Source organism: Acomys russatus, chromosome 13, assembly GCF_903995435.1.
Source record: "Acomys russatus chromosome 13, mAcoRus1.1, whole genome shotgun sequence".
Taxonomy (NCBI): domain Eukaryota; kingdom Metazoa; phylum Chordata; class Mammalia; order Rodentia; family Muridae; genus Acomys; species Acomys russatus.
In genome coordinates this window covers 42,926,367-42,953,086 of record NC_067149.1, presented here as the reverse complement: position 1 = coordinate 42,953,086, position 26,720 = coordinate 42,926,367, and the positions used below count along the sequence as shown (strand labels likewise).

At 43.5% G+C, this 26,720-nt stretch overlaps 1 protein-coding gene across 6 annotated transcripts in view; it reads right to left on the bottom strand.

The window, feature by feature from the left end:
- Positions 1-1,052: 1,052 nt before the first annotated feature.
- The window catches only part of Pparg (peroxisome proliferator activated receptor gamma), a 126,666-nt gene continuing 100,998 nt past the window's right edge, over positions 1,053-26,720 (bottom strand). For all 6 annotated transcript variants that reach the window (XM_051155117.1, XM_051155115.1, XM_051155116.1 and 3 more), the window contains 2 exons: positions 17,069-17,519; positions 1,053-1,522 (listed from right to left, as the gene is read on the bottom strand). In XM_051155117.1, coding sequence (XP_051011074.1) covers positions 1,275-1,522; positions 17,069-17,519 — 699 coding nt within the window. In that variant the 3' untranslated portion in view covers positions 1,053-1,274. The remainder of the gene's footprint in view (positions 1,523-17,068; positions 17,520-26,720) is intronic.

The window sequence follows — 26,720 nt, the reverse complement described above, 5'->3', positions numbered from 1 at the left end:
TTTCTTTTTCTCTTTCTTTCTTTCTTTCTTTCTTTTTTTTTTTTTTTTTTTGAGACAGGGCTTCTCTGTGTAACCTTGGCTGTCCTTGACTTGCTTTGTAGACCAGGCTGGCTTTGAACTCACAGGGATCCACACCTGCCTCTGCCTCCTGAGTTAAAGGCATGCACTACCACCACCTGGCTGCCCCTTCATTTTTTTAAAAATTAAAACAAATATTTTATTTATGGTCATGGATATGTCATGTGTGTGTGAATACCCAAAGAAAGGTCTAGATAGCCTGTAGTCAGGTGGTTGTGAGGCAACTGATGTGGGTGCTGGGAAGTGAATGGGGCAGTCAGTATTCATAACCACTGAGCCATCTCTCCAGGCAGTGCCTCCCTTTGCTTTTGAAGTGGGTCTCATGTAGCTTAGGCTGGCCTTGATAGATAGACAATGTTGAAAGACAACCTTGAACTCCTGATCCTACTACCTCTGTTTCTGAGTGTGAGGATTACAGGTGTCTTCCAAGATTATTTTTGCTCCAGTGGTAGGGATGAACTCCAAGGCTGTCTATTTGCTAGGCAAGCACTTTCCTGACCAAGCTACACCTCCAGCCCCATAGTGCTAACACTTCAAACATTTGTGCTCTCTGGAGCTCCTAGCAGTGTTGAGACAACTCCTGGGGCCAATTTAGTGTCCCATTAATAGGATTTAGAGTCAAACCTTCAAATCTGTGGAATCTATGTCTGTGGGTCAAATATATGGGGGGCATTTTTTGTGAATTATTGAATTTTACGACTCTTCCCATTCTGGTCACTATTTCATCACTGTATTCCAACTTACAAAAGTTCCAGTGTATTAGGTATTAGAAATGTCTAGAAGTGGTTTAAACAATGTGTGCATAGTTTATGTGCAACATACCATTTTATAAAAACTTAACAGTCACAGGCTTTGATACCTTCAGGAGACCTGGAGCCAGACCCCACTGCTATGGAGGGATAAAACGGGCAAATAAAACGGGCAAATCCACCCCAGATCTGTCATGGTAGAATGGGAGACACACATTAAATCTTTAAATACTATAAACAATTTCATAATGTGGTAATTTTTAATATTAAAAGTAAATTGTAAATGTATCTTTATAAACAATATGCATAAAATAGATCATGTTCTAAAGCCTTTCGTTTTTAAAATGCTTTTTCACAGTAAATTTCTTAGGTGTCAGATTTTTCCCTCAAAATAATAGTGCAATCGAAAGAAGAAGGAACACACTGTCAGCGGGGAGGACTTCTCTGCTAATATAAATCCTTGTAGATCTCCTGGAGCAGGGGGTGAAGGCTCATGTCCGTCTCCGTCTTCTTGATCACATGCAGTAGCTGCACGTGCTCTGTGACGATCTGCCTGAGGTCTGTCATCTTCTGGAGCACCTTGGCGAACAGCTGCGAGGACTCAGGGTGGTTTAGCTTGAGCTGGAGCTCCAGGGCCTGCAGCAGGTTGTCTTGGATGTCCTCGATGGGCTTCACGTTCAGCAAGCCGGGGCGGTCTGAGAGAAACCAAAGACAAAAGGAGGCTCTGTCAAGCGTTCTCTGGGCTGGCTCTACGGCATGGGCAGGGTTAGGCTACCACCTTCCCACGCTGGACATGACACCCGGTGCTCAAGCTGGCAGGCACATACGCTACCACGGAGCGCAGGCCTCCAACTCTGTCTTATTTCTTAAACTGGTGAGGTACCCGGCTCTGTGGCTAATGGGCAAGACTCAAGGATGGGATCATTTCCCATGCAGGACTGTGTGATGTATGTGACACCGTGGGGAGCAGCCTGTCCTCAACCCAAGGCCTCTTCTGCCAATATGTTTCTCCTCACAGAAATCACATTTCCAACCATGTTATAGCTTCTACCTTCATTCTCATAACAGTTTCAAATAAGGTTTTCAAGCATAAGTTTTGTTGTTGTGTAGCGTGGCACATCCCACTTCCAGCAAGACCAGATGGTAGGAGAAAACACCGCTTCACTTTGGAGGGGAGCACCCCTCCCTACAGGGTAGCCAACACTTCTTCTGGGCGACGAGACTGCAGGTGTGCGTCATCAGCTCTTAACATATGTTTTCTTTGTTTCCTTTCTACCTTTCTGTCTTGTTTTGAAGGAAGGTCTCACTCTGTCGCCTAGGCAGGCCCAAACTCCTGGGCTCTGTCAGCCCTCCTGGCTCAGCTTCCCAGTCTGCAGCTACAGGGGGGCAGTACTGTGCCCCCGTAGGACACCCTTGTGTCTGCCTAATCTAACCAGGAAGCAAATGCTGCTAACGCTTTTGCCACAGTGCGACGTTTGCTGTAGATTATGGTGAATATGTTTTACTTTTGGTTTTCCAAGAATTTTAAAGCTTTAAATTTGTTTTAGTCAGGAATGTTGGTTAAATTTTATTGAAGGCTTTTATATTTTTCTATCTAAAGAGATATGATATCTGAAAAGATAGGATTTTATCTTAGCCTAGTGTGATGGATTACATTAGTAGACTTCCCTCCGTCCCTGCGCTCATTTGTTAAGATCTTACTCGGGGCTTTGTGATATCTGTGGGCAGTGTAGTGGGGAGCACTATCTTCTGAGCCATCTATTGCCTGTTTGGGTAGCGACTGGGAACCACCGGCCTTGTGAGTGCAGTTCTGTTTCCCTTCAGTTTTGACCTGCTCGTCTGTGGTTCCTTGGAGTTTATGTGAAGAGCCCTCTGGCCCTGGTGACAAATCCTTTACTACTTTTGACTTTTCTTCCCTAGCTTTTCATCCGCCTAGGCTCGCTATGGCATAGAAAGCAAGACAAATAAACTCTTTTTGGGTGGGGTTGTGCATGATATTCTTTTATACTCTAATTTATAATCTCTTTTCATTATATATTGTTAAAAGCTTTTGCTCGACTAAATTGCTTGTACATAAAGTGAGCGGGTTTCCTGATGGATTCCATACATGTGTATAATGTACTTTGACCACGTTCTTCCCCCATTACCAAATGGAATCCACTCTTTTTATGCTACTTAGCCTAATGCTTTCTGTGTGTTTTCTCATTTTGAAATTTCACTTTTTAAAAGACTTATCTATTTCTCTTTAAAATTTTTATTAAGTTTATTTTAGTTTATGTGTGTGTTTTGTCTGCAAGTATGTATGCACACCACATGCATACATGCTGCCTTTGGAGGTCAGAAGAGGGCATCAGATTCCATTGGTTGTGAACCACTGGTTGGTGCTGAGAACTAAATCTGAGTCCTCTGAGAGAACAACCAGTGCTCTAAACCACGAAGCTATCTCTCCAGCCCTCAGCCCCTATTTTTTTCCACTAAACTATAGCCCTTAGTTTTATTAATCAACTTAAAATTATATTTTTGTTTCAATGTTTAATTCCTTTTAAAAATAAATTTATTCAACTTTCTTTTTTTTCTTCTTCTTTCCTAAGTTCTTGATTTGAATGCTCCATTTGGGATTTCTCAAATTCTAAGAGGTTGTTAAGGCTCTAAATTTTCTTCCCAGTGTCACTTTGGTTTCATCCCACAGGCCTTCAGGAACAGGGCTCTCATTGTTCTTTTAAAACAGACTATCTTAGAACGTTGGCCTTATTTTTTTTTTAACCCAAGAGCTATACAGAAGTGTGTTTTAAGTTCTCTCTTCCTTCTTTCCTTCTTCTCATTTTTCTTCCCTCCCCCCACATTCCCTCCCTCCTTCCCTCTCTCTCTTACTATGCTGTCTGGCTAGCCTGGAACTCACTATGTAAACAAGACTGGTCTAGAGCACAGGGAGATTTGCCGGCCTCTGCTTCCTGAGGGTTGGGACCTAACGTGAGCTCTGCTGCACCCACTGCTTTAAATTTTTCTGAGTAAAGGGTTTGCGTTTTGGCTCTTGTATTCTACGTGTATGTAATTTATTGAAATGTAAGGGTTTTCTCCTTAAGACCTACTGAAAGTAGGAGCCATTTACAACATTTAGGACACACTGCAGCGTCTCGTTTTGATTTCAAAGTTTAGCCCTGCAGGCTGCTCCCTTCACCATGAGATAGCCACATCTTTATGTCCTCATCTGCTGCTGTCCTTCTGCTCCAATCACACTAAGGTACTTCTGTTCCCAATTCCCTCAACATCCAGATCCGTCAGACTATCTACAGAGACTTAGCGTCTCCTGCCTAAAGCCCCTTCACTTCATAGTTAACTTCAGCTGCTTCTTCAGTGGATCACCTGTGGTGTGGAGTACTTTCTCCCCATCCCTTTTCTCTTGTCCTCATCTTTTACTCAGAGCCCCATAGCACCTATGACCACCTCTACTCTCAACATTTGAAGTTACATTTACCAGATGCTTATATTTTCCCAGGGCTGATTACATCTGATCCAAACACTATACACTTAAGTCCTTCTTCCCTTGTGTTATCGGCACCATTCTCTTTGCTGTTGTGCCTGGGAAGGAGCAGTATACCGATGTCTCTGAGCTACCAGTGGATGGATGATGCCCAGTAAGCCCTCAGCTGACTGAGTTAATGGGCAAGTGGCTGTTCTGGCTAAAAGTCTCAGATGGAACAGTATAATTTTAGTTGGTGAGCAAACCTGAAGGCAGAATCACCACACACGGAAGATGTCTGCCATGAATGGTGTTTTGTTTTGATATATCTAATAAACTCTCATAACATTTATCCACAGAGGTGAGGCACAGGAGAATGGTGTGGTCTCAGGGTGACTCTTGGAGAGCATTCTCTCAATTTTCTTTTTCATTATAGAAGGAAACATGTCTTTGATTTCACTTTTTTTTTCCTTCTCTAACAATTCCATTGATTAGATTAAGTGCCATTTCCTTTGAAAATTCCAGAAATTAAATGTGGGGCCATGGGAATAATAACAACAATTAAAACTCTCAGATTCTGAGAATGGAACAAACGATTTAGTCCTGGCCTAGAGACTCCACTCCTGCAAGAGCTGTGCCTTTCTCAGCTGTGACACTACAATGAAATCACTCAGGCCAGCGAGGCGGCTCAGCAGCGAAAGCTCTTGCTGCTGTGCAACACCAATACTCTGAGTTTGAACCCTAGAGCCATGTGAAGAAGTAGGATGGACTTCACAGAGCTATGTTATAACCCCTACATGTGTATGTATCATGGCTCACATGTGTGTGTGTGGATGCTCACATACACTCACAATAAATTAATAAACACTTCAAAATTTAAGAAACCACTGAAAATTGAAGGAAAGCTAGACTCTGTATTGGAACTCTGGTATAATGAGTGTTGATTTCCTCCTGTTCCCCACCCCCAACTTCTTTAACTATTGTTAAAGGTCTGAGGTTTTGAAAGCCTGAGGCAGTGTGAATGTGCCTGCATTTGAATGGCAGCATCCTGGGTAGAGAGGCTTGAGTGAGGATCCTGTTCTCGAGCCTTGGCTCCTGGGCCCTCTCTCCTTCTTTATTTTTTGAGAAGCACCAGTGGGGACAGAGTTGCCGAAGAGATCATATGAATGAACACAGGGTCTCTATCAAACAACGAGACCCTGGCACGCAAACGATGGGCTGGAACCTGGCTCAGGGAGTGAAATGTGACCTGCTGCTTCGGGAGTGGGGAAGGATCTGGTTTGGGTTTTCAGACTCCTCTTTGGCAAGTTCCTCTTTACGATGTGATGGATGATGTTGGCTGAAGGGTTGAGATGCTGTGGTCACAGATTAAATATATTTTCTCTAGTGACAAGTTAGGTCATTTACTGATCAGCCTGGCTGTCCCCTGCCCAAACCTCTGTTAAGGGAACACACAGTGGGGGAAGGAGCCCACAGAGCAGAGAGGGCCACATTCTTTTCTGTCTTCATCAGCACCATGACCTTGCGTCTGACTGATTACATTTGTTGGGCTCAGTTCCCTCATCTGTACACTCTATCAATGATCTCTAAATCTCTAATTCAAAAGCTCTAAGATAACGTTCTGTAATTCCCTCTAGTACACATTTCACACAATTCAACTAGGGAAATAAACTTAAAAATTGAATTGGAAAAGTGTATTCATGAGCTTACATACTAAACTTAGAACTGGCTTGTTTAACAACAAAACAAAAGCCAGCCTCTTTCAGTCTTAGGTCAAGGGCAAAGGAATCCATCCATTGTTCCTCTGCTTTCCTTCTTCATGGGCTTTGGGACCTCCTCTGTTCTCTTCCCTGTTTCTCTCCCTACCTTCCTCCACACAGTCCCTTGGACCTTCTCTGAGTTGAGACTGTGCCACAGACAAGCCCCCAGAACCATCCCATCCTTTCTCTTCTCTCTATCCCCTGGGGCCGAGGGATTGCTAGGACATTCCCTGAAGGGCTCTCTGAGGTCCTCACACCTTGTTGAGGTGAGAGGCAGGTCTGGAATAGACCCAGGGTCAAGGGCTCTCTGTTGGCTAGGGCTGCCCAGAAGGCCCTTTGGGGAAACCCTGTTGACTCACACACTCCAAGAGGCTGGAGTCAATTACTGCATCCTTACTCCCCAGGCTGCAAAGAATTGGGAAAGAACCTTTCCGGTCTTCATTCACACAGTCCTGGGATTGATTAGAGAGCATCTGATTTGGGCAGATCTACAAAGCTTCCATCTTATCCAGATTTGATTCTGCCTTGAGTACAGGGCTTATCTGAAGCAGACTCAGTGCTAGTCCCTACTAGGGCCTACCTACCTGGGCTGCATTCCCCTAGTATACGTTTTCTCAGGAGGCTCAGTTAGGCCCTCATAGCAGCAGGCCACAGGTCAGGTTTCTTCAAGGACAGGCAGAACAAAGGCCAGTCCTTCTATCTGGTCTCTAGGAGATGCTATCTGAGCCTTTCCCACCTTCCTTGTTGGCTTGTGATGGGTTGAAACGGACTGTACTTAGGTCCTTTAAGGGGAGATGTCGGTTTGTGGGGGCAGCTATATATTGACCCATAACCAGGAAGAACTTCAGTCCAAGTGTGAGATGAATGCTGAGAAGGAGAAGGGTTATGGGAGACTCAGCACTCTACAACTTACTCCATCATTTCCATTATTGGATTCCACCTTATATTCCATGATGGGCTCTAAGGGGACCTGGACCTGTACCCTGAAGAACCAAGTGTTGTCTCCCTTCTACTTACATACGTTTCCATTTGGTTTTGGACAACTTAGCTAATCTTTCTGAGGATAGTTTGCTTTAGAAGGCAACCATGCCACATCTCTCACAAGGCCATAGTGAGTTATAGGGGTGACTCACTACATGGTGGGGTCAGGTCAGTAAGGGTGAGCTGATGTATCAAGAGATGGGAAATGGAGCGATTGGAGGTGCTTTTGGTAAGAATGGAAAATTGGGAGCACACGAAAATAATTTCCAATACAGACATGTTTTGGGGCTTGGACAAATCCTTACTCTCATAGTTGAAAGCATGTAGATTGGATGGTTCCAGAATAGGTTCAAAGCAAAACAGATGCATTGTCCAGATACATATTCCTTGTAGAAACGATACTAAGAGTTCTGGGATGCTTCTCTATCTAATCTTCAGAAGCATAGTGACTGTTAGACAGACTGTGAACAGAGAAAAATAAACTCTGGCATGGTCTGTGGCCATCCACTCCCACTATCCTTGCTTTAGAAAAACATCCCATGCAGAGAGCCAGATCTAGTACAGGGATCTTCAGCTTGGGCTACACACTAAAATGAACTAGTGAGACTAAACACAACATAGATGTGTCCCGTGTATCGGATCTGGGATGGGATCTTCTAAGTTTTAAGGGCTGTTGGTGATTTGAACGTAGAGCCCTGGGGGAGAAGCACCAGTTTACGGAGGTACTTGACTTTCCAACCTTATACTTCCTTACACGGTGACCTTGGGCAGATTTATCTATACTTCAGTTTTCTTGTTTTTAAAAAGGAAGTTGGCTCAGTGGAACATATACAAGATGCCCAAAAGCTGAGAGAGAAGCTTCAGCCCAGAAATTTGAGGCCAGCCTGGGCAACATAGCAAGAACCTTTCTAAATAAAGAATCGAACAAATATACAGCTAGGACTGTATTAGAGTGCTTGTCTACCATGCATGAATTGAATCCATAGCACTGCAAAAATAGTTTTGTTTGTGTGTGTGAGCGTGTGCACATGGAGGTGAGAGACAATCTCAAGCATCGTTCTACAGGTGCTGTCCACCTTCCTTTCTTCCTTCCTTCCTTCCTTCCTTCCTTCTTTCCTTCCTTCCTTCCTTCTGAGACAGGTTTTCTTACTGAGTTTGCCATGTAAAGCCCCAGGGACCTACCTTCTCAGTGTTGGAATTACAAGTACAAGCACAGGTCACCATATCTTGCCTTTAAACATATTTATATTATTTATGCATATGTGTGTGTGTGTGGTGAATATACGCCATGCGTGTGGGTATCTGAGGAAGCCAGAAGAGGGTATTAGATCCCCAGAAGTTGGAGTTACAGGTACTTGTGAGTTGTGAGCCACCTGGTATGGGTGCTGGGAAACTAACTTTAGTCCTCTGTAAGAACACCACCAAGTGCTTTTAATCACTGAACCATCTCCCCAGGCTCATAGCTGGCACAAACAAACAAAAACAAAAAACAAAACCAAAAACCTGGGCTCTGGGAATTAAACTTCTGTCTTTATACATAGAAGGCAGGTACTTTTCCAACTGAGCTCTCGCCTCAGTTCATTATGAAGGTAAATATGGCTTCAACCAGAATTGGAATGGTAAAGTAAGTCACAGTTTTCTGAGTATTGAGTACGTTAGCACACGCACACAGCAGGCTTTGGAGCTTTAACTAAGCTGTTTCTTTCTTGTCTTGGTTCTGCCATGCCCCTGGTTTTTCTGGGTTCCTTTTCCTATTCTTCTCCCCTTAATCATTCCCTCCTTTTCAGCTTTCCCTTGCCTTCCAACATTCCACTTTTTCCTCTTTCCAATCCTGGGCTGTACCTTGCTGGAGATTTATTAGGGATGTTAGCAGAGTCAACCTTAATTAATGAGAGGTCTGACCAATGGATGGTTTACTGCCGCTATCAGAATAGCCAGGGTGCAGTAAACCTGAAGCCTTGCAAATGCTTCGCAGACAGATATCATCTGTCTGCTGCAGGATGCACTGTGCACATGTCGCTGGTGGATCCTCCCTGTGACGCACTGAAGCATTCTTAGACTTCCCTGTTCAAGCAATGATTTCACATTAATCAACGCTTTCTCTTGCACCCTCCCCCATCTTCTTTTTTCCTTCTTCCTTTCTTCCTTCTTTTCTTCCTTCCTACCTTCCTTTCTTTCCTTTTGTCTTTTGAGAAGATCTTGTGATTGAAAAAAAAGGTAGGCATGAGTTTCTGAACACCTTAATTTCCTGCTAAGTCAAGGGAATTCTGGGAGAGGCAATCCACAGCCCTAGCTTCCCCTGCCTCCTTGGGGGCCCAGGGCTAGGGGTTTTGATCTTCCTTCTTTGGCTCCTCCTCCTCCTCTATATCTCTTTCCCTCTGGATTTTGTTCTCAATATGCAACTAATCCCCTTAAAGTGATAGCTGATAAAGGGATTAGCTGAGAGCTCCCGAGGGGTATTTATATTGTAGGAAGGGATTTTAAGGACGGTTGGTGGAATTTTAAGCCATTTGACTGGCAGGATGGAGTGGAACTACTTCAAATGATATCACGCAGGAGGAAGGGGAAATTAGCATTCACTATGTGCATAGCAGTGTCCCAGGCACAATGCCAGAAGCTTCATATGATGCTATATCACTCGCTTGGGGAGCTGATAAGGAAGTTAAGGCCCAGGGAGGTAAACAATTGCTGCCACCACACATCTAGGAAGTGGGGGAGTCGGGCTTTCAGATTCTTCCTTGTGGTTCTGGACTTTTCTCCCTGACCAGAGAGAAAGTTCTTTTGGGCTGCATGGCACCTGACACCCCTGTGTGTGTCTTCCCTGTCAGGTGACCTGAGGATCCTGGGTTCACTCTTTCCCACTTTTGAACAGTGCCTATCTGGAAGGCTGCCTAGGGTCACCCAGAGTTTAAATACACATTTTGAGAGTCCAAAAATGATAAAGTGCTCTGAAAAGCCACCTGTGACGGGCTAAGGAGCCTCTTCCAAGACTGCCAGTGTAGACAGGAATGACTCAGCAGTTCAGCTCTCAATCCCATGTCTGCCTCCGCTGCCAATGTTTGCTGAGTCCCGAGGTGATGGCGGCCTACTCAGGCCGGGTGGAGTGGGAAGTTTTATTTCTGGAGCAGTTACAGATAAGGGGTCTTCTATCCTCTGCAAACAAAAGCCTGAGCGCATATGTTCTCACATGCCTGTCTGTCTATGGGTTATTCTACGATGTTTCACCATTTTCCCCCATTACTTCATCCTTGCCCCCACTTCTCTTTGGGTGCCAGTTGCAAACTCATAAATATACCTCACCCCTCTCATACCAAGTGCATGAGGTTATGAAAACAGAGAGCTAATGGGACATTTCTAGGTAACTCACATTGAGTCATTATTCAAAGCCGTTCTGCCAACCTCGCACACAGGGCTGCCTCATACATGGTGTACGTAGGAGCCCATTAGATTTGTTAGTCCTTACTAAGCCAGCTAATCTGTGACATGGTCATCACCTGATGGGGGACAGGAGGCCTGATGATCCTGGCTGTCCAGCTCAAGAGAAATTAGATGTTCTTGCTTATTTTCAATATCTGAAGAAGAGTTGGAAAAACAACTTTCTCAATGGGGAAGAAAGTTAAATAATTAGCTGGCATAGAATAAGTGGGAAGTTGGCATAATGCTGAGGCTGCAGTTCAGTGGGGATACCTGTGCTCAGCATGCATGAGGCCATACGTTCAATGTCCAGGACTACAAAACACGTAAAAACAGTTGGCCTGTTGCTATTTATACTTATTTTTAATGTCTGAGTTTCAAAGTAGTTTGGATTTTGTCTCCTTTTCACCTAACTCCTATGGGAGATGTTCACAGACTAATGAGGATATAAAGGCCCTTGGCCGAGTAATCAAAGTGTGACTATTGTGGGTCTCCACTGAGACGTGCACACCCTGCTGTTCCAGAGAAATGTGCTAGACTGTCCACTGTAACTTACAGAAACCATTCTGTAGTAAAATGGAAGCAAAACACATATGCTCTAGGGCTGAAGAGTAGCCGAGGCACAGGGGTAGAGGGACACTCCCAAACCTGGTGGCCCCTCTGCCCAAAGTGATCTGCAGCAGCCACTGGGTTCTGGGCTGCTTGACCTGCACAGAGAAGGATCCATCTGCTCAGTGACTTCTGCAGAGCAGAAGAAATGAGGACACTAGAGAGTGTATGCTTGTGTTCCACCCCACACACTAGGTGTCTTCCTCACCCTCCACCTTACTTTCTGAGAAAGGGTTTCTCACTGGATGTGGAGCTTGCTGATTTAGCTAGTGTGGCCGGCCTTCAAGGCACAGGGGTCTTCCTGTTTCTGCATCTCCAGTGCTGGTTTTACACTCATAAGCCACGACAGGAGGCTTTTTACACAGGTGCTGGGAATCTGAACTCAGGCCTTCATGCTTGTACAGTAAGCACTTGACTGACTAACAGCCCCACCCCCCACCCCTGCCCCGCCTCAGCCTGCTCTTACAACTTTTCTTTGTAAACATTTATCTCTCTTATGACCTGGTATATGGTGGCGTCTGGTTAAGTGGAAACATGTTTACTCAGCCGTTTGAAGTTTACTGTCTATGTTTGTGGGGAGCTTTGCAAACCATTGTGTCCAGGTGCTTGCTATATGACAGATTTAAGAACTATAGCACTGGCCTTCACAGCTTATCACCAGCCCTGGGCCTTTCCCTAGCACTTTTCAAAGCCAAACAAGGAGTTTAAGAAGATGGCTCAGTAGATATAGTGCTTGCTAGCTCATTAAAATTACACCTTAACAAGGACATTGGATATTAGTAACAGCATAGGAACATTCTCAATTATAATATTTGTGGGAAGTATCAGAAGTAGTTATTATTGATGAATTCTAGAGAACTCTTAAGACCAAGGTAACTAACATCTTTCTTTACCTCGATTATTCAAAAGGCAACAGACTTTCACAGAGAAGTGCATGATGATGACGATGACGATCGCAAGGTGGGGGACTGAACCCAGTCTGCACATGCTCAGTGTGGGCTCTGTAACTCAGCTACACCCCTGGCACCAGCCTGGCTATACTAATGGGTCTGAACTTTGGCCCTATCAGTTAGTAGCTCTGTGACTGCAGGCAAATGACTTGATCTCTCTGAAGTTCCATTTTCTCCATCTGCAAACTGGGGTATAGGCTGCATAGAGCTCCAGCAAAGACAGATAGAAGACTTGTATTAGAACCCATGTTCCAGATCTTCAGGATAGTCAGCAAATGAGGGAGGGTGCATTTAACTTATTATAAGCACCTGCCAACTTATCCCAGGGGCTGAGCTTTGATTCTGTTTTAAGTCCAATAAATTAAAAAGTGCATCCACTGGCCATGGTCCACTATGAAGCCACAGGGCTCCAAGATATTAGCTTGACAGAACAAGGTCAAATTGACAAAGAATATCAAGTCTTCTTTGATGGGCAAATGTATAACTATGGGAACACAGCCACTCAACATGCAGTCACTCCAAAAACAGTCATCAGGGGTACTTTAAAGAAGGAACATTGCTGGGGCTGCTGGAAAGAGCAGGGGACACTCCATAGGTGGCTGGCACAAGCTGGATTCTAGAGGGTGAATGAGGAGGCTGATGATTTGCCTGCTTTTGCCACTGTAGGGATAGTTGCAGTTTCTCTGTCACTCAGACAGCAGTGGCAATTTGCCTCGAAAAATACATTGTAAAATCCAGTGAATTTCCTCTCTCATATCTTAAAAGTTTAGGACGAATGGAAATGGATTCTAAGCTGTTCTGGATTAACAAGAGCTTTTTCCTGTTGGAGAGTTCCAGCTGGACCCTCTTAGGCTTTTCTTTACCACATGGCGCACACTCAAGGGGCAAAGTGTCCAGTGGAGTGTCCTGGAGTTTGTCAGATTTCCTGAGCTTCACACTTGGCATGGGCCATGGGGCAGGGCTTGAAAGCCTGCTAGCAAGGCTGGCATGGGTCTGTGGCGCCAGTTGCAAACATCTCCTTGTTGGATGCAGTTTTATTGCTCTCCATGCCACCTAACCCCAACAGTAAGACTAGAGGGTGCAACGGAAGCTATTATTGGCTGGGGTTACAAGGAAGTGCTCCCCTGGCTTCCAGGCTCAGGCCTTAAGGAAGGAACGTGTGGGTGGGAGTGTAAGCTGCAGCTACCAGCTGCAGAGAGTGAACTGTAATCCTCCAGCAAGGAAGCAGAGGGGACAGGGCTATCACGGTGACAGGACATTTGGCTGTTAGCCCAGTCCTGCTACTGTTAAATAGGTACCAGATTTTGAACGACTCTGATTCCATGACCCTTAATTTTCTATCTGTGAAGTGAGGATAAAGACACGGGTGCACGGGTGCTGTACCCAACAGGATACTGACCAACTGCTTTTAAGAAGTGCTAAGCTTTGGCTCGGGAGCACTGCTGTTCTTTTTATTCCATTTCTTGCTCCAGCTCAGAGGAGACAGAGACTTTGAGAACTAGGTCATCTCTCTCAGCGAGCTGAGTACACGAGGGGTTGCTAAACACAGTTCAGATCTAAGAACCAGATCAACAGGGTCAGCAGTGTTTAGTGGGTAGCAACACTTATTTCCCTGGCAAATCCCCCCTGGGTTGGGTCAAATTGATACCTCTATCTGTAATCTTCCTCTTTGGGCTCTCTAAGTCCCCTCCCCTCACTCTGATCCTCGCTCTTACACAAGAGCTCATCATTTCCCCAGCCTGAGCTCCTAAGTGCCTTCACCAGACCAAAAGCTCCAGCCTGATTCTAGAAAAGTTCACAATGGGTCAGCTGGTCCTTGCCATGTTTCCAGAATCATTAAAACAATGACAAGCTTCTGAAGAGCTGAAGAGATCATCACTTTTGTCAAGATTGGATAAGGGCAAAACTCTGCTTTTCAGATTAAAGCCTCTTCTTATTCACGTGCAGTTTTCCCTTTCTGGAATTTTAGAATAAGGAAAATAAACCAACCAAGCAGAGGTAAATCTGCAAACTGTCTTTCTCTAGTAAGTCACGGCTTGGGAGACTAATATCACATCTATGGATGATGACAACTTCCTGGAAGCCAGTGCTTCGACAGCTTTTACCTGGCCTGCATGCAACCAGCCTCTCTGAGGAAGGAAAAGAATCACATTCCTACGAGCTGGCCAATCATGGGCCTGTTTTACTCTTGTCTGTATTTAGGCTTCACCTACAAAAGTCAACTTTGGTCAGGAAAGGATTTTCCTTTTTGTGACTTAGGGACATGTCAGTAGCAAATCCTCTACTTTGATGAAATCTAGAATTATTCACAGGGAGTAAAAAGATCTTAATAATCTGGCAGGCTGCTACCTTGGTAATATCTTTTCTTGTTGTGTGGGCCATACGAAACCTGGTTCTGGCTTTTCTGAAGACAATCTGTGAAAGGCAAAAGGAACTGCTTTATATAGAGCGCTTGTCACTGGTGCCATTCTAGCTTTCATAAACTAACATGAGATAGTGGCTACAGCATCAATCCAAGCATATTACTCATAATGTGGTCTCTTGACCAAATAGTGAATGATGTATGTATGTACATTTGTGTATGCATGTGTGTATGTGTGTATGCATGTACATAAATATATATATGTGTGTGTGTTTATTTCTGTGGTGCTTGGAACCTTTGCATGTATCAGACAGGCACTCCTTTGAGCCTCTGCCTCTAGCCTATCATGACTGTTTCTTGTTCAGACCTTTCCTATTTACAAAGTAAGACCTTTGAATGGGGTTTCCCAATGCTGCCCTTAGTATCCTTGGATATAAATGACTGCAAACTTTACGGATATAAATGACTGCAAACTTTATGGAACGCAATCTGGTAATGATGTAATACAAGACTTAAAAATGCTCATCGCTATGAAGTCCACTTCTGAAAATTTACAATCACAAAATCGTCTGGGATTTTGTGAAAAATTTACATAGAAGAATATGCAATATTCAAAATTTAGAACTTTTTTCAAAGAAAGATATGCCGGCACATGCTTATAATCCTAGCACTGAGGAGAATGAGTCAGGACAATAAGGAGTTCAAGGCCAGCTTCAGCAACATACTAAGTTCAGGGTAACTGAACAGACACCTAAGACCCCAAAACCTTGTTTCAAAAAACAAAGTACATTTTCATCAGTTGTATGTGTTTTCACTCTTATTCAAAATAAGTAATAATGTAAATATATAGGGAGATTATTTAGTTTATAAGAGACCCTTTATAATGGAGAGTATTTTATAGTTATTAATGGTGCTTCTGGGGCTGGAAGTATTACTCAGTGGTAGACATGCCTAAGGCCTTGAGTTTAATTTCTAGCACCAAAACTTCCTAAAAACCAACCATTCAACTAAAAAAAAAAATGTTGCTTCAGTGTCTGAGAGTGTTATCTGGGTAGTAAATCGTTGCTTTTCAGTGGCAGCTGCTTGCCTGGCTCTTGGTTCCATCCCCAACGCACAAAGACAGGACAAAATTAAAGTGAGTTACCAGTTGATACTGACTAGCCCTTACCATACTTCTATCTCTCTGCTCCCCAGTAATGTGAGGCCACTCTGCTTTGCACAGAATAGAAGCTTGGAGCACAGACTCTGGAAGTAGACCAACAATCCTGGTATATCTTTCTTCAGACAGGTTCCACTTACTACATAACCTGGTTGGCTCAGAACTCTCTAGATAAGACAAGCCTTGAATTCATCGAGATCTGCCTGGTTCTGCCCCTGTCTCTGGAGAGCTGGGATTAAAGGTATGTATATAGTTCCTGGATCCCCAGCTGCATCTTACACATGTGCAAGATGCACATATCTTCCATTGCTTTGGATGCCTCACTTAAAAAAAAAAAAAAAAAAAAAAAGATGGCACTCACCTCACTGAGCTCAGAACGCTGCCTGGCATTGGTGTTGGATCTTAGTGGCCTTAATAATTACTGTGCACCCCAGTTGACAGCTTCTGCTCTCAACTGCAGAAAGCTAACTATGGGATCAAGCTCTTTATAGGAAGCAATAATATACCTTTAAACTTAGGGAGTCCCCTTCCCCACAGGTGCATTTTCACCAATAAGCTGCTGCAGAGGCTACACAGAAAGTCAGTTCCAGTATAAGAACTCATCATTTAAAAAAGAACAATTTTGTTTATTTGCTTGTTTGTTTTTAAGACTAAGTAGCTCAAGCTGGCCACCAAGTCAAGAGTCTCTTGCTTCAGCCTCCTCAGTGCTGGGATTCTAAGTGTGCACCATCACATCTGGCTCAAAGCAATTTTTGTAGATAGAGATGAAATCAGAGTGTTCTGCTTACTCAACAATAATGAGAGAGAGTGAGAGACAGACACAGAGATAGAGAGAGACAGAGAGACAGAGACAGAGGCAGAGAGACCATCAAAAGCAATATTTGATATAAAGTGTGTCTTTTGGAGTAGGTTAGTTAGGTAATGTATTTGCATGGCCAAAATTTCAACAAATGGCCAAGCAGCTCAATTTCTTTCTCCGTGGTATGTTCTTGGGTTCACACTGCATTGGTAATTACAGCCAAGTGCTTTACAAAGGCATAAAAGGGAAGCCACCAGAAGAAACCACATGAGAGAGAAGGTGGTTAGCAAGTGCATATTCCCTGATTCCTGATGCAGGGAAGGTGGGGTGGGAGCAGTAAATGGGCCCAAATCACACAGCATTGCCTGCCGTACACCACAGCAGCATCATCAAAGTTAAGTTACATATGTCATTAATAAAATGAACTGAAGACCAGATTGGCCTTTTGGGAAGGAAGGGAGAAAGACAAGGAAAAAGAACATGAAAAAGTAAAGGGCGTTTGTATTTCGTGATTGGATTTGGTTGGACAGGAAAGTAGTGTGATGAATAAAAGCAAGGAGCCTGGGATCCCCACAGCCTTCACTCTGCAAATCTGTGGAATTCAGCTTGGGTAGTGACATGCTCATGGCACTGTGCCATTGGCATGTTCCGGACAACAAGTACAGTCAGTGAAAAGGAGCACAGCACTAAGGAAATTGCAATCCCACCACCAACCTTCTTAGACAAAAATCAAAAGATAAATCTTACCTCCACTGAGAATAATGACAGCTATAAATATGGCCAAGTCACTGTCATCTAATTCCAGTGCGTTGAACTTCACAGCAAACTCAAACTTGGGCTCCATAAAGTCACCAAAGGGCTTCCGCAGGCTTTTGAGGAACTCCCTGGTCATGAACCCTTGGCCCTCTGATATGAGAACTCCATCTTTATTCATCAGGGAGGCCAGCATTGTGTAGATGATCTCATGGACGCCATACTTGAGCAGAGTCACTTGGTCATTCAAGTCAAGGTTAATGAAGCCCGGGATATTTTTGGCATATTCTGTGATTTCTTGCACGGCTTCCACAGACCGAAACTGGCACCCTTGGAAAATGCGGATGGCCACCTCTTTGCTCTGCTCCTGCAGGGGCGTGATATGTTTGAACTTGATTTTATCTTCTCCCATCATTAAGGAATTCATGTCATAGATGACAAATGGCTGCAAATGAAAAAGGGGGAAGAGGTTTAGCTGGTGATTCCTTGTTCTGGGAGAGTACCACCCCAGTTCCAAAGACTAGTTTATATACATATTTGCTTTGCTGAGTAGAACTGTGAAAGCTAAAAGGACTTAATCAGGAGAAAGTCATCCTTATGATATGCTGTGGCCAAACACTTGATCAGCTCTGCTCTTCTTTTCCTTCAGCGTATCCCACCACTATGCTACCCTAGGACTGGCTAAAATGACAAGGAAGTTTGTTCTTTTTTTTTTTAATTGCAAGACAATACACATTTAGTCTTTTTTTTTTAAAACAAGACAAAACAAAACAAAAAAAAACCAAAGCAAATTATAATTGAAAGGACCCACTTGAACATAAACTAATCTTGCAGCTTTAGATTAAACTCACTTAGACCACAAAGGAAACACAGTGTGCGTATAAAATATATTTCACTATAAAAAAAATCACTCAAAGCAGATTAAAAAAATATTGAGCCAAGAAAATGTCTTTTTTTTTTTTTTTTTAAATGCTCTGGAAGCCATCTGTTTTAGCAAAATCAGCCATAGTAGGCCTGTGGGTAAAATACTGCAAAAAGTGGTAAAATAAAAACGGTTTTAAGCTTTTTATTTTTGTAGTTTTGAAGACCGTACCGCAGAGCCACATGTTTGGTAAGCAAATATTCTATACTGAGCTGTAGCCTCATCTCTGACTTACATTTAATATACCTGTTCTTAAGGATCAGCAAATAAAGTGTATGTATCAATTGCTCATGTTTGCAACAGACAAGCAATTCATGTTTGTCATGACACTCTATTCCCCCCACCCCTCCCCCCTTTTTTTTGTATAGAACTAGCCAAAGACTATGGTCATTGTGAAATTCTCAAGGCTGATGAGCTGGGAAGAAGGAATGTTTTACACTTTTTTTTTCGAGACAGAGTTTCTCTGTGTAGCCTTGGCCATCCTGGACTCACTTTGTAGACCAGGCTGTCCTTGAACTCACAGCGATCCGCCTGCCTCTGCCTCCCCAGTGCTGGGATTAAAGGCGTGTGCCACCACGCCCGGCTTGTTTTACACTTATTACATGCACTGAACCCTAGAAAGAGCTAACCTCAGTCTTATTAAATAATTATATAGCCGAGCATTGGAATAAAACTGGCTATCTGGGTCCTGGGTTTGCTTCTATGGTTAACTTCCCCAAAGACTTATTTATTTTATCTTCTGTGTATGCGTGTTGACGTGTATGCATGTAAGTGTACCATATGTGTGTCTAGTGCTTGTATAGGTCAGAACAGTACGTCAGATCCCCTGGAACTTGGGTTGCAGATGGTTGTGAGCCTTGTCAGCTGTTGTGTGGCAGCTGGATAACAAGTACATGACTTAGGGAAAGTCATTTATCCTTCCAAAGTTGTTGTTGTTTTGTTTTTATTTTTTGAGACAGGGGTTCTCTGTGTCCTGGAACTTGCTCAGTAGATCAAGCTGGCCTCAAATTCAGAGATCTGCCTGCCTCTGCCTCCTGAGTGTTGGGATTAAAAGCATGCAACTCCACTGTTGGGGGAGTTTCTTTTTAAGAGGAGATTCTATTGTATTTCGTGTGTGTGTGTTTGTGTGTGTGTGTGTGTGTAGTGTTTGATATAGGTGATGCCTGATCACAAACCCCCTGAGGTACTACAAGCAATTTCTTTTGAGCGGAGGTTCTGAGAACTTCCTTAAATGGCAGGTGGGGGTTGCATAAGTGGCAAGGGTAGCCAGCTTCAAGATGTACTGGCCAGAGATTTACTTATGGACTCTTGCAGATCAGAGTCCCTGATTTTCACCAAGTTCAACAGCCTGTTCCACACTGAGATCTCTTAAACTCTGAGTAGATTTCCAAATGCACACATTGTACAAATGCTTCAGAGCTGGGTTGCTCTAGAAGCATGGCTGCCCTCCATTCACTTCAACCATAGCGCTCATCACCCTTCAGAGAGGAGAGGCCCAAGGACTCAGAGGCAGCTTGCTTGCTGCCTTTGGTTCTTCAAGACAATTGGGAGCAAATCATGCTCATTGTTTCTCAGAGATCGTGCTTCAGCTCGCCCCAAGTCTTCACAATTGGCATCATTCATAGGAAGAGGATAAAGAGAGGCACAGCCAATTATAGCAATTAAAATGTTCTGTGTTCTCCCTGAAGCTCAGCGTTAGAAGTGTGCAGCGGAGGTTAGAGATGAATGGCAGAACTGTACAGAGGTATGGAATCACACCATGCAACAGATCCACCTAAGAGGTTTAATAAGGGGATACAGAGACACACATGGGGAGGGGGGAGAGAGGGGGGGCAAGGAGGTAGAGCTAGAAGTAGAAGAGAGAAGAGTTCCCTTTATAAATTATCTAGCGCATGCGGGAGAAGGGGCACAGGTGGCTTAGGGGGCTTGAGTTCTGTCGGTGAGGGTGGTGGTGGTGGGGATGGTGACATGTAGCCTGTTTTCCCATTGTCATCAGGACCTTCACAGGTGACTACATTGTTGTCTAATTACCAACAGTCAGGGTCTGACTTTGAGAAAAATTTGAACAGATGAAGATAATTTTACAGAACCTATAAGAAATGTTTTCCTTCCCCCTGCCCCCTCCTCCTCTACTGGTACTCTAGTATTATAGTTTATATTAACAAAATGTGAACGACTTAAACACGTTTAGACAAGGTCTCATATACGGAGGATGGCCTTACACTTGATATGTACCAGAGGATGATCTTGAACTTCTGATCCTCCTACCTCTGCCTCCCAAGTGCTGGGATTACACAGGCATGCACTGCCACACCTAGTTAATGCTTTGCTGGGGGATTAAGCATGTTTTTGGGGCTTCCAAGCATGCCACATCTGTAGCCCCCTGACTTTCTTTACTTGCGTGAGAATATGAGTGTGGACAACAGAGAAAGTAGGTTAACCAAACATGCTGGTTGATAACATGACTGAAAAACCATTGCCTCAGCCAAGCGTATGGCTCCCACTACATACTTCCCGGGATGCTCAAGGCTCTGAGTTCCATCCCCAGGATGGAAAGTACAAGCATAGAGCCAAGACAGTAAGCTATGTCTTCATGCCTGGGAAGACTGTACCCAGATATGCCCCTTCAGCTTTTGGGTGAGCTTCTGCTTAGTCATGTGGGTTCTTGGCACAGAGCATAAGCATCAGATTCTTTCACCTCCAAGTAAGCGATTTATCTGGAACTCTGCCCTGGCCCATCACCCTTGTGACTCTCCTTGACTTCCCCTGCCCCTCATGTAGAGCTCCAGGTTCCTGTTTTTGAAGCTCTGGGATAGCTGAACATAGGGCACCAAACCCTGCTAATTTTCTCTCCTGATTTAACAACAATGTGACTTTAACCCCTTGGCAATCAGTGTTGGTCAGGATATCCTGGCAGTAAATACTCAAGGACAGAGAAAAGAGGCAGCACCCCTACCATCATGCCAAACCAGTACAGTTTTGCTTTTTTTTTTTTTTTTTTTTTTTTTAAATCCCTTCGGCCACTTCTGAATTTCTGAAAAAAGTGGGGAGCTGGCAGAGAGAACTGAGTATTGACATGCAAATGAACACCAGTGGAGGTTTTGTTGTTGCTCCTAGTTATATTGTATTATGCTGGATGTTTTGTTTGTTTTTGACTCTGCATAAATTCATCCTGCTTCTGTGTGGGTCAGCCAATCTGTAAGAAGGGTTCCCAGGCTGCCAGCTTAGCAGCCCTCATACTGCAAAGTGTCCACAAAGGCATCACTTTCATATTCCACTGAGACTTCCTCATCCTCAAACCTGCTGAGAAAGTCATGGCTTGCTTGCTTACTGAGGATCGAGTCACTAACAGCCTTCCTTTGGAACAGGATTCCCCATAAAAGAAACTGTATGTCTCTTTTTGTACAAAGCTAAGTGAGCCCTAGTGCTTTGGATTTGTATAGCTTCTTCTGATGACACGCCATTTGCAGGAGGAGTCACGTTGTCTACAAAATTTGACTCAGTGATTGTCTATTTCTAGCTTACAATATGTTTGCCTTCAGAAATGGCACCAGATGGCTAGGTAGGCATCCTTACTTAGCAGGGAAGAAAACTACAACAGGATATGCTCAGGGGCCCATCTAGATTTTGTTTTTAGGGCCCCAAAATGCATACACAGTCTAAGAAAAATATGCAAATGATGGAAACAAAATTGCTCTCCGGTGGCCACGGTTCTGGCATGGGCTACAGGAGACCCGGTTTTCCAGATCAAACCGAAACAGCAACAAAAACCTGGTTTGGGAAAATATGGGCTTCATTTCATGGGCCTTTCCAGATATTTAGGTTTTTCAAAGAAGAACACTACATTCTCAGGGCCTATCTTTTACATTTTATTTGTGTGTTCTTGTGTTTCTTGGCTTTCATAGTGTTAGGCACACGTCTTGTCCTCTAGGAACTACAGTTAATAAATGCTAACCCTGAAGCACATTGGTTTCCTCAACTTCCTTTCTGTTTTTGCTCCCATGTTTCAGTTTTGCTCAGTGAAAACCATGGGATCCACAGGACGCAAAGGCTCTTCTGAAAGCACACACCATTACTCTCTGACTATGATGAGACTGAAAGCTGAGATCTCTACAAAGTTAAATTGTTCTCCAAAGCAAACCCTAACTAGACCGGTACATCCTCCAGACTGTCTCTCTTCTAATTCTTTCTCCATGGTTTTTCCATGGCTTTAAACCCTTTTCAATAAAACTGCTTTTATGGAAAGAACTAGGGGTTTTAAACTTAAGTTCTTCTGTGCTGGGGTCCTCAGGCAGTGCCTTTTGAATGATACTTCCCAGAGTCAACTGCTCTCCATGATAGAAGTTAAGTTAGAAAGATTGTCAGTCATAATTCTGTGTCCTCATGTAGTTTAGTGATTTAAGACCAACAAATGAAAACTTATTAAGAATTATTCACATTCAGATGAACCAGTGCATAACCACAGCTCTTAAATAAACTGCCCAATTTCAGCCAGTTACTCAGTAGATAAACAGAGTTACTGGCTAACCCAGTCCAACAACTAACAAATAAATAATAAATAAAATAAAAATAAGTAAAGAAGCCAAAGTGCTTTCTTCTTTAACTATTTTGACTATTATTGTTACTGTTTGGTACTGGGAATGACATTCAGAACCTTGTATATGTTGCCAAATGTTCTACCACTGAGTTACACATCCAAACCTGGAATGTTAGTTCAGATCTGTCATATCATTAGCCATTACTGATGACTCTGGTTATAAAGTAATTTGCTTTATTACTATTGATATGTGGATCAACAATGCCAGGAGCTTTATTTCATCAGCCCTGGAGCTTACTCAGTACTGTTTTCTGCTTTATTCCTACGGGGTTCCTAAGTCTTTCTCTGAGGGCTCCCTCAGTATGTTTCTCCTCATGGGAGAAGATTCCAGCTCATTCAGGCTCTTTCAAAGATGAAGGGAACGACTACGTTTTGTTTATCTGTAAGATTTAAGAAGATATCTTTCCCATCATTTGAGTCAGTATGATGGGGTGGCCTCTGTATATTTTTAGAAAGCATAAATGTAAATGGGCACAGAAATGTTTCCATAGCAGTTTACAGTTCTGCGTAGGCTTTATGATTCAGTGGTTTTGTATTTCATATACTATTTAGAATGATCACTTTTCCAATGGCAGTTTACCCCAGTTGTTGTAAGAACAGCGACTTTACATGTGCCTACCTTAAACAACATGATGCCTTGGGACCCAAAGTCCAACACAGTACAAATAAAAAGTTTTATTTCTTATTTGTAGAGAGAATGCAGCCAGGACTTCAGCAGACATCACTCTCAGATATGGAGTGAATAGCTGGCAGGCATACCTAGGGTTTTTCTATTTATTGCTTTACGACAAGCCATGGCGCTGAGAATGGTTTTTGAAAACCACTCTGTTTATTTTCATCAACAAACATGGGATCATGTGACCACTGTACCAGCATGATAGTCAAACATCCTGAACTTCCAAAGTCCAGTCAGCTATCAAACTGCCTTCAAGGAGGGAGAGCTCTAGTTCCAGCATACTTGTGGGTTTCAGAAGCCAGTGGGATTTCTTCAGCAAGGGCTGTGGATAAAGCAAACTACTGAAGCAGGTGGTAGGGCGAATGGCTTCCACCCTAGATGAGGGTATCAAAACGGCCTACTGCTCCTAAGATTTCTTTAGTGACGCTGTAGCCCACATTTCCCCAACAGGAGACTGGAATACCTAGTCTGTAAGTCTTGGAGGCAAGATAATGAAAATTATTTTTATCTTATCCCAAAGATATGATGTTAAAGTTGACAGGAAGAGAGCAGGAACACTTAATTTATCTGTTTTGAAAGGTGTGAGTAGCTCCAGGGAGTGAGATATAGAAGAAGGAAGTGTGGCTGAGGAGGAGGAGTGGCCTCTGCTGGCCTGGAGGCAAAGGCTGAGAGGGCAGCAGCTGGTGGGTTCCTAGCAGGCTATGGTTAAATTGAGTAGTGAGATAAACTTAAAGAATGGCCCCTTCAGTCTGATCATTTCCTCTTGCGAGGGTTCTGGGTAATTGGTCATCCACTACACTGAGCAGCCTCCCCCAGGCTTGGCCTAACTGATGCTGATGACATCAGCGGCAAGCTGGGTGTATAATGAGACCTAAGCTGCTCTCCTCATGGCCTCAGCCACCTTCTCACATCCCCCACCATCTCGAGAGGCCACACTTCAGCAAAACTTTCCCTATCAATGCAAATCTTAGCTTCCACAGTCCTGGCCAAGAGATAACATAACACCCCTGAGATAGATGCTATCAAATGAATAATAGGACCATGCTGATAAAGAGCAAATCTCACTGCAAATCACATTTTGGGTTTCTCTTCCATGTTCTCTACTGAACTATTTCTTTCCATTGGTGCTCAATTTGATTTTTACCAGATAAGGAGAAAACAGCGCCAAACAATTTGATTTTAGTTCTGCATAATCAGTGAACGGGCTGTTTATATTTTCCTGGGCCTCTTTTTCTTTTTCTAGACCCTAACTGAAGGCAATTCTGTCACTATCCAATTGCTAATGATGTCTAGTTTGATGAACAAATATTGGGCTAGTGAAAAGCCCTCTGTTGAAAGTCCATAATTTCAAAGGGCATAAGCAAGAGTCTTTAATTCAATTAAACAAATAGTCTGAGTAACTATTATGGGGAAAGCACAAGCCTATGTATGTTAGGGAAAAATGACAACCCTAGGCCTCTGAACTTGAGAAGTCTATAATCAAGCTTTTGTAGCCCCCTCCTTAAAATAGCTTAATAGCTATTTGTTTCACAAAGGTCCTCCAATTATCTTATTTTTAACTCAATGACTTAGAGCCAAAAAGAAAGTTGGGATGAGGTTTCCAAGTGATTTCTAGTGGTTTGGGCTCTGTGTTTTTCAGAACAAAGATAGGAGTACGTTGGCCACCCATTCTATACATTTAAATTCTTGCCTATTGAGGTGGGCGCTCTCTCTCTCTCTCCTCGCCTCCCCCCTACACACAGGATTTCCAGTGTGGATTTGAGGTGTGCACTGGAGGTAAGGCAGTAAGAACCCAGAGCCTGCAAGATGAGTGGCTGTAGGTAAAACTGATCCAGCTGCTACAGGACCTTTCAGTAACCTCCTCCCTAGGACCTAATTCTGTGGATCCCAGGCTCCAGCCCTGTTCCCGCACCTGCTTCTGGCAAACGGGTTGTAATTTGCCTTCAAGCGTTAACTCTTTTTAGCCACGTGGCTCTGCAGTCTTCCTTTACTTTTCTACCTGTGAAGTAAGCTTATTCTCTGTAATCAGATTAGCTGCGCACACGTCTTCACTTGCGTTTCTTTTGCCATGGCTGATTTCTGTTCTTAGTGGACGGACTCCACTATAGTATGTTCTGTGGTCCTGGGAACAGCAATGCTGAGAGAATGCTCGGACCTTCAGCTTTCTATGTGCTGCCCCTCCTCCACTTCAGCCCCTTCTTGGATGAAGGCAATAATAAACAATAGCAGCCTTCAGATGGCCCTGTGGCTGGAATGTAAAGAATGTGTGAAATATTTTGGAACTGCAGTGCCCAGGCCCTATGTATCCCTGTGAAGGTATCAATCAGCCCTCCCGCAGGGAGAAACTCAATTGTTCTTACTGGCGCAAAAGTGGGCTTTTCTCAAGCTGTTAACTGACTCCACTCCAAGTCATTTAACCAAAAAAGAAAGAAATAACCTGAGATAGTCTGAGATAGTCATCAAAATACATTGGGAAATAATGTCTCCCCCCCCCGCCCCCCCCCCCCCCCCCCCCCGCACCTTTGCAAAATCTGAATGTGCATCAAGTTACATGTATCCACCTAATGGTTGCCTGGATCCCCTGGCCACTGAGAGTAAACGAGCATACACAGGGCTTTCGAGAGCTGGATCCAGGCCCTCTGCATGGGACCTGCAGCTCTGACTGCCTAGGGACAGTCTGTAGTCATCACAGCCAGACCAGACCCTGCTGGGAAGCAGCATCTAGGTTTCTTTGTAATGTAATTTGATGCAGCTTTTTAGCTCCACTTTGGGAACTTTCTGCTTCCTAGAAAACTGGATTCAACAGTAATTTTCACCTATTATGAATTTTCTAAACACTGTCACTCAAGGAACCTCTAGACACTTACTCCTTTTAAGGCTTGGGGGTTGTAGCTTAGCTCTAGCACACAGGTCCCTAGCACGCTTGAAGCCTTGGATTCAATCCAATATCTACATGCCAAACTAGCTAACTAACTAAATAATAAAATAAATATTTTATTTTATAAAAAATAAAATAAATATTGCCTATGCTATGGAGTAGCATAGGCAACGTAGATCCTTGCAGAAAGTGGAATTCATGTATGCGATAAAAGGGTAGAGCCTCCAGTTTCCCCGGGAATAAAGCTGGGTACTATTGTAAGGGAGTATGTCATGGGTGCACTTTTGAGCCCACTTTGATTTGGGGATGAATGACTCTGGAAAATTTGAAAGTAAAAGTGGGACCCAACTCCTTTCCACAATGGCTGCTGAGACATCATGTTGCGACCAGAGGGCTTCACATTCATTCATGAGTGTTGAGATGATCTATTAGTTCTTGCATTACTCTCAAAGTTTTTTCTTTTTCTTTTCTTTTTTCTTTCTTTCTCCCTTTTAAAAACTACAGCTTGGAGGACATACTCCTTTTTCAGAACAATGTTTACTTATCCTATTTGAAGACATTTCCTGTGTTTTG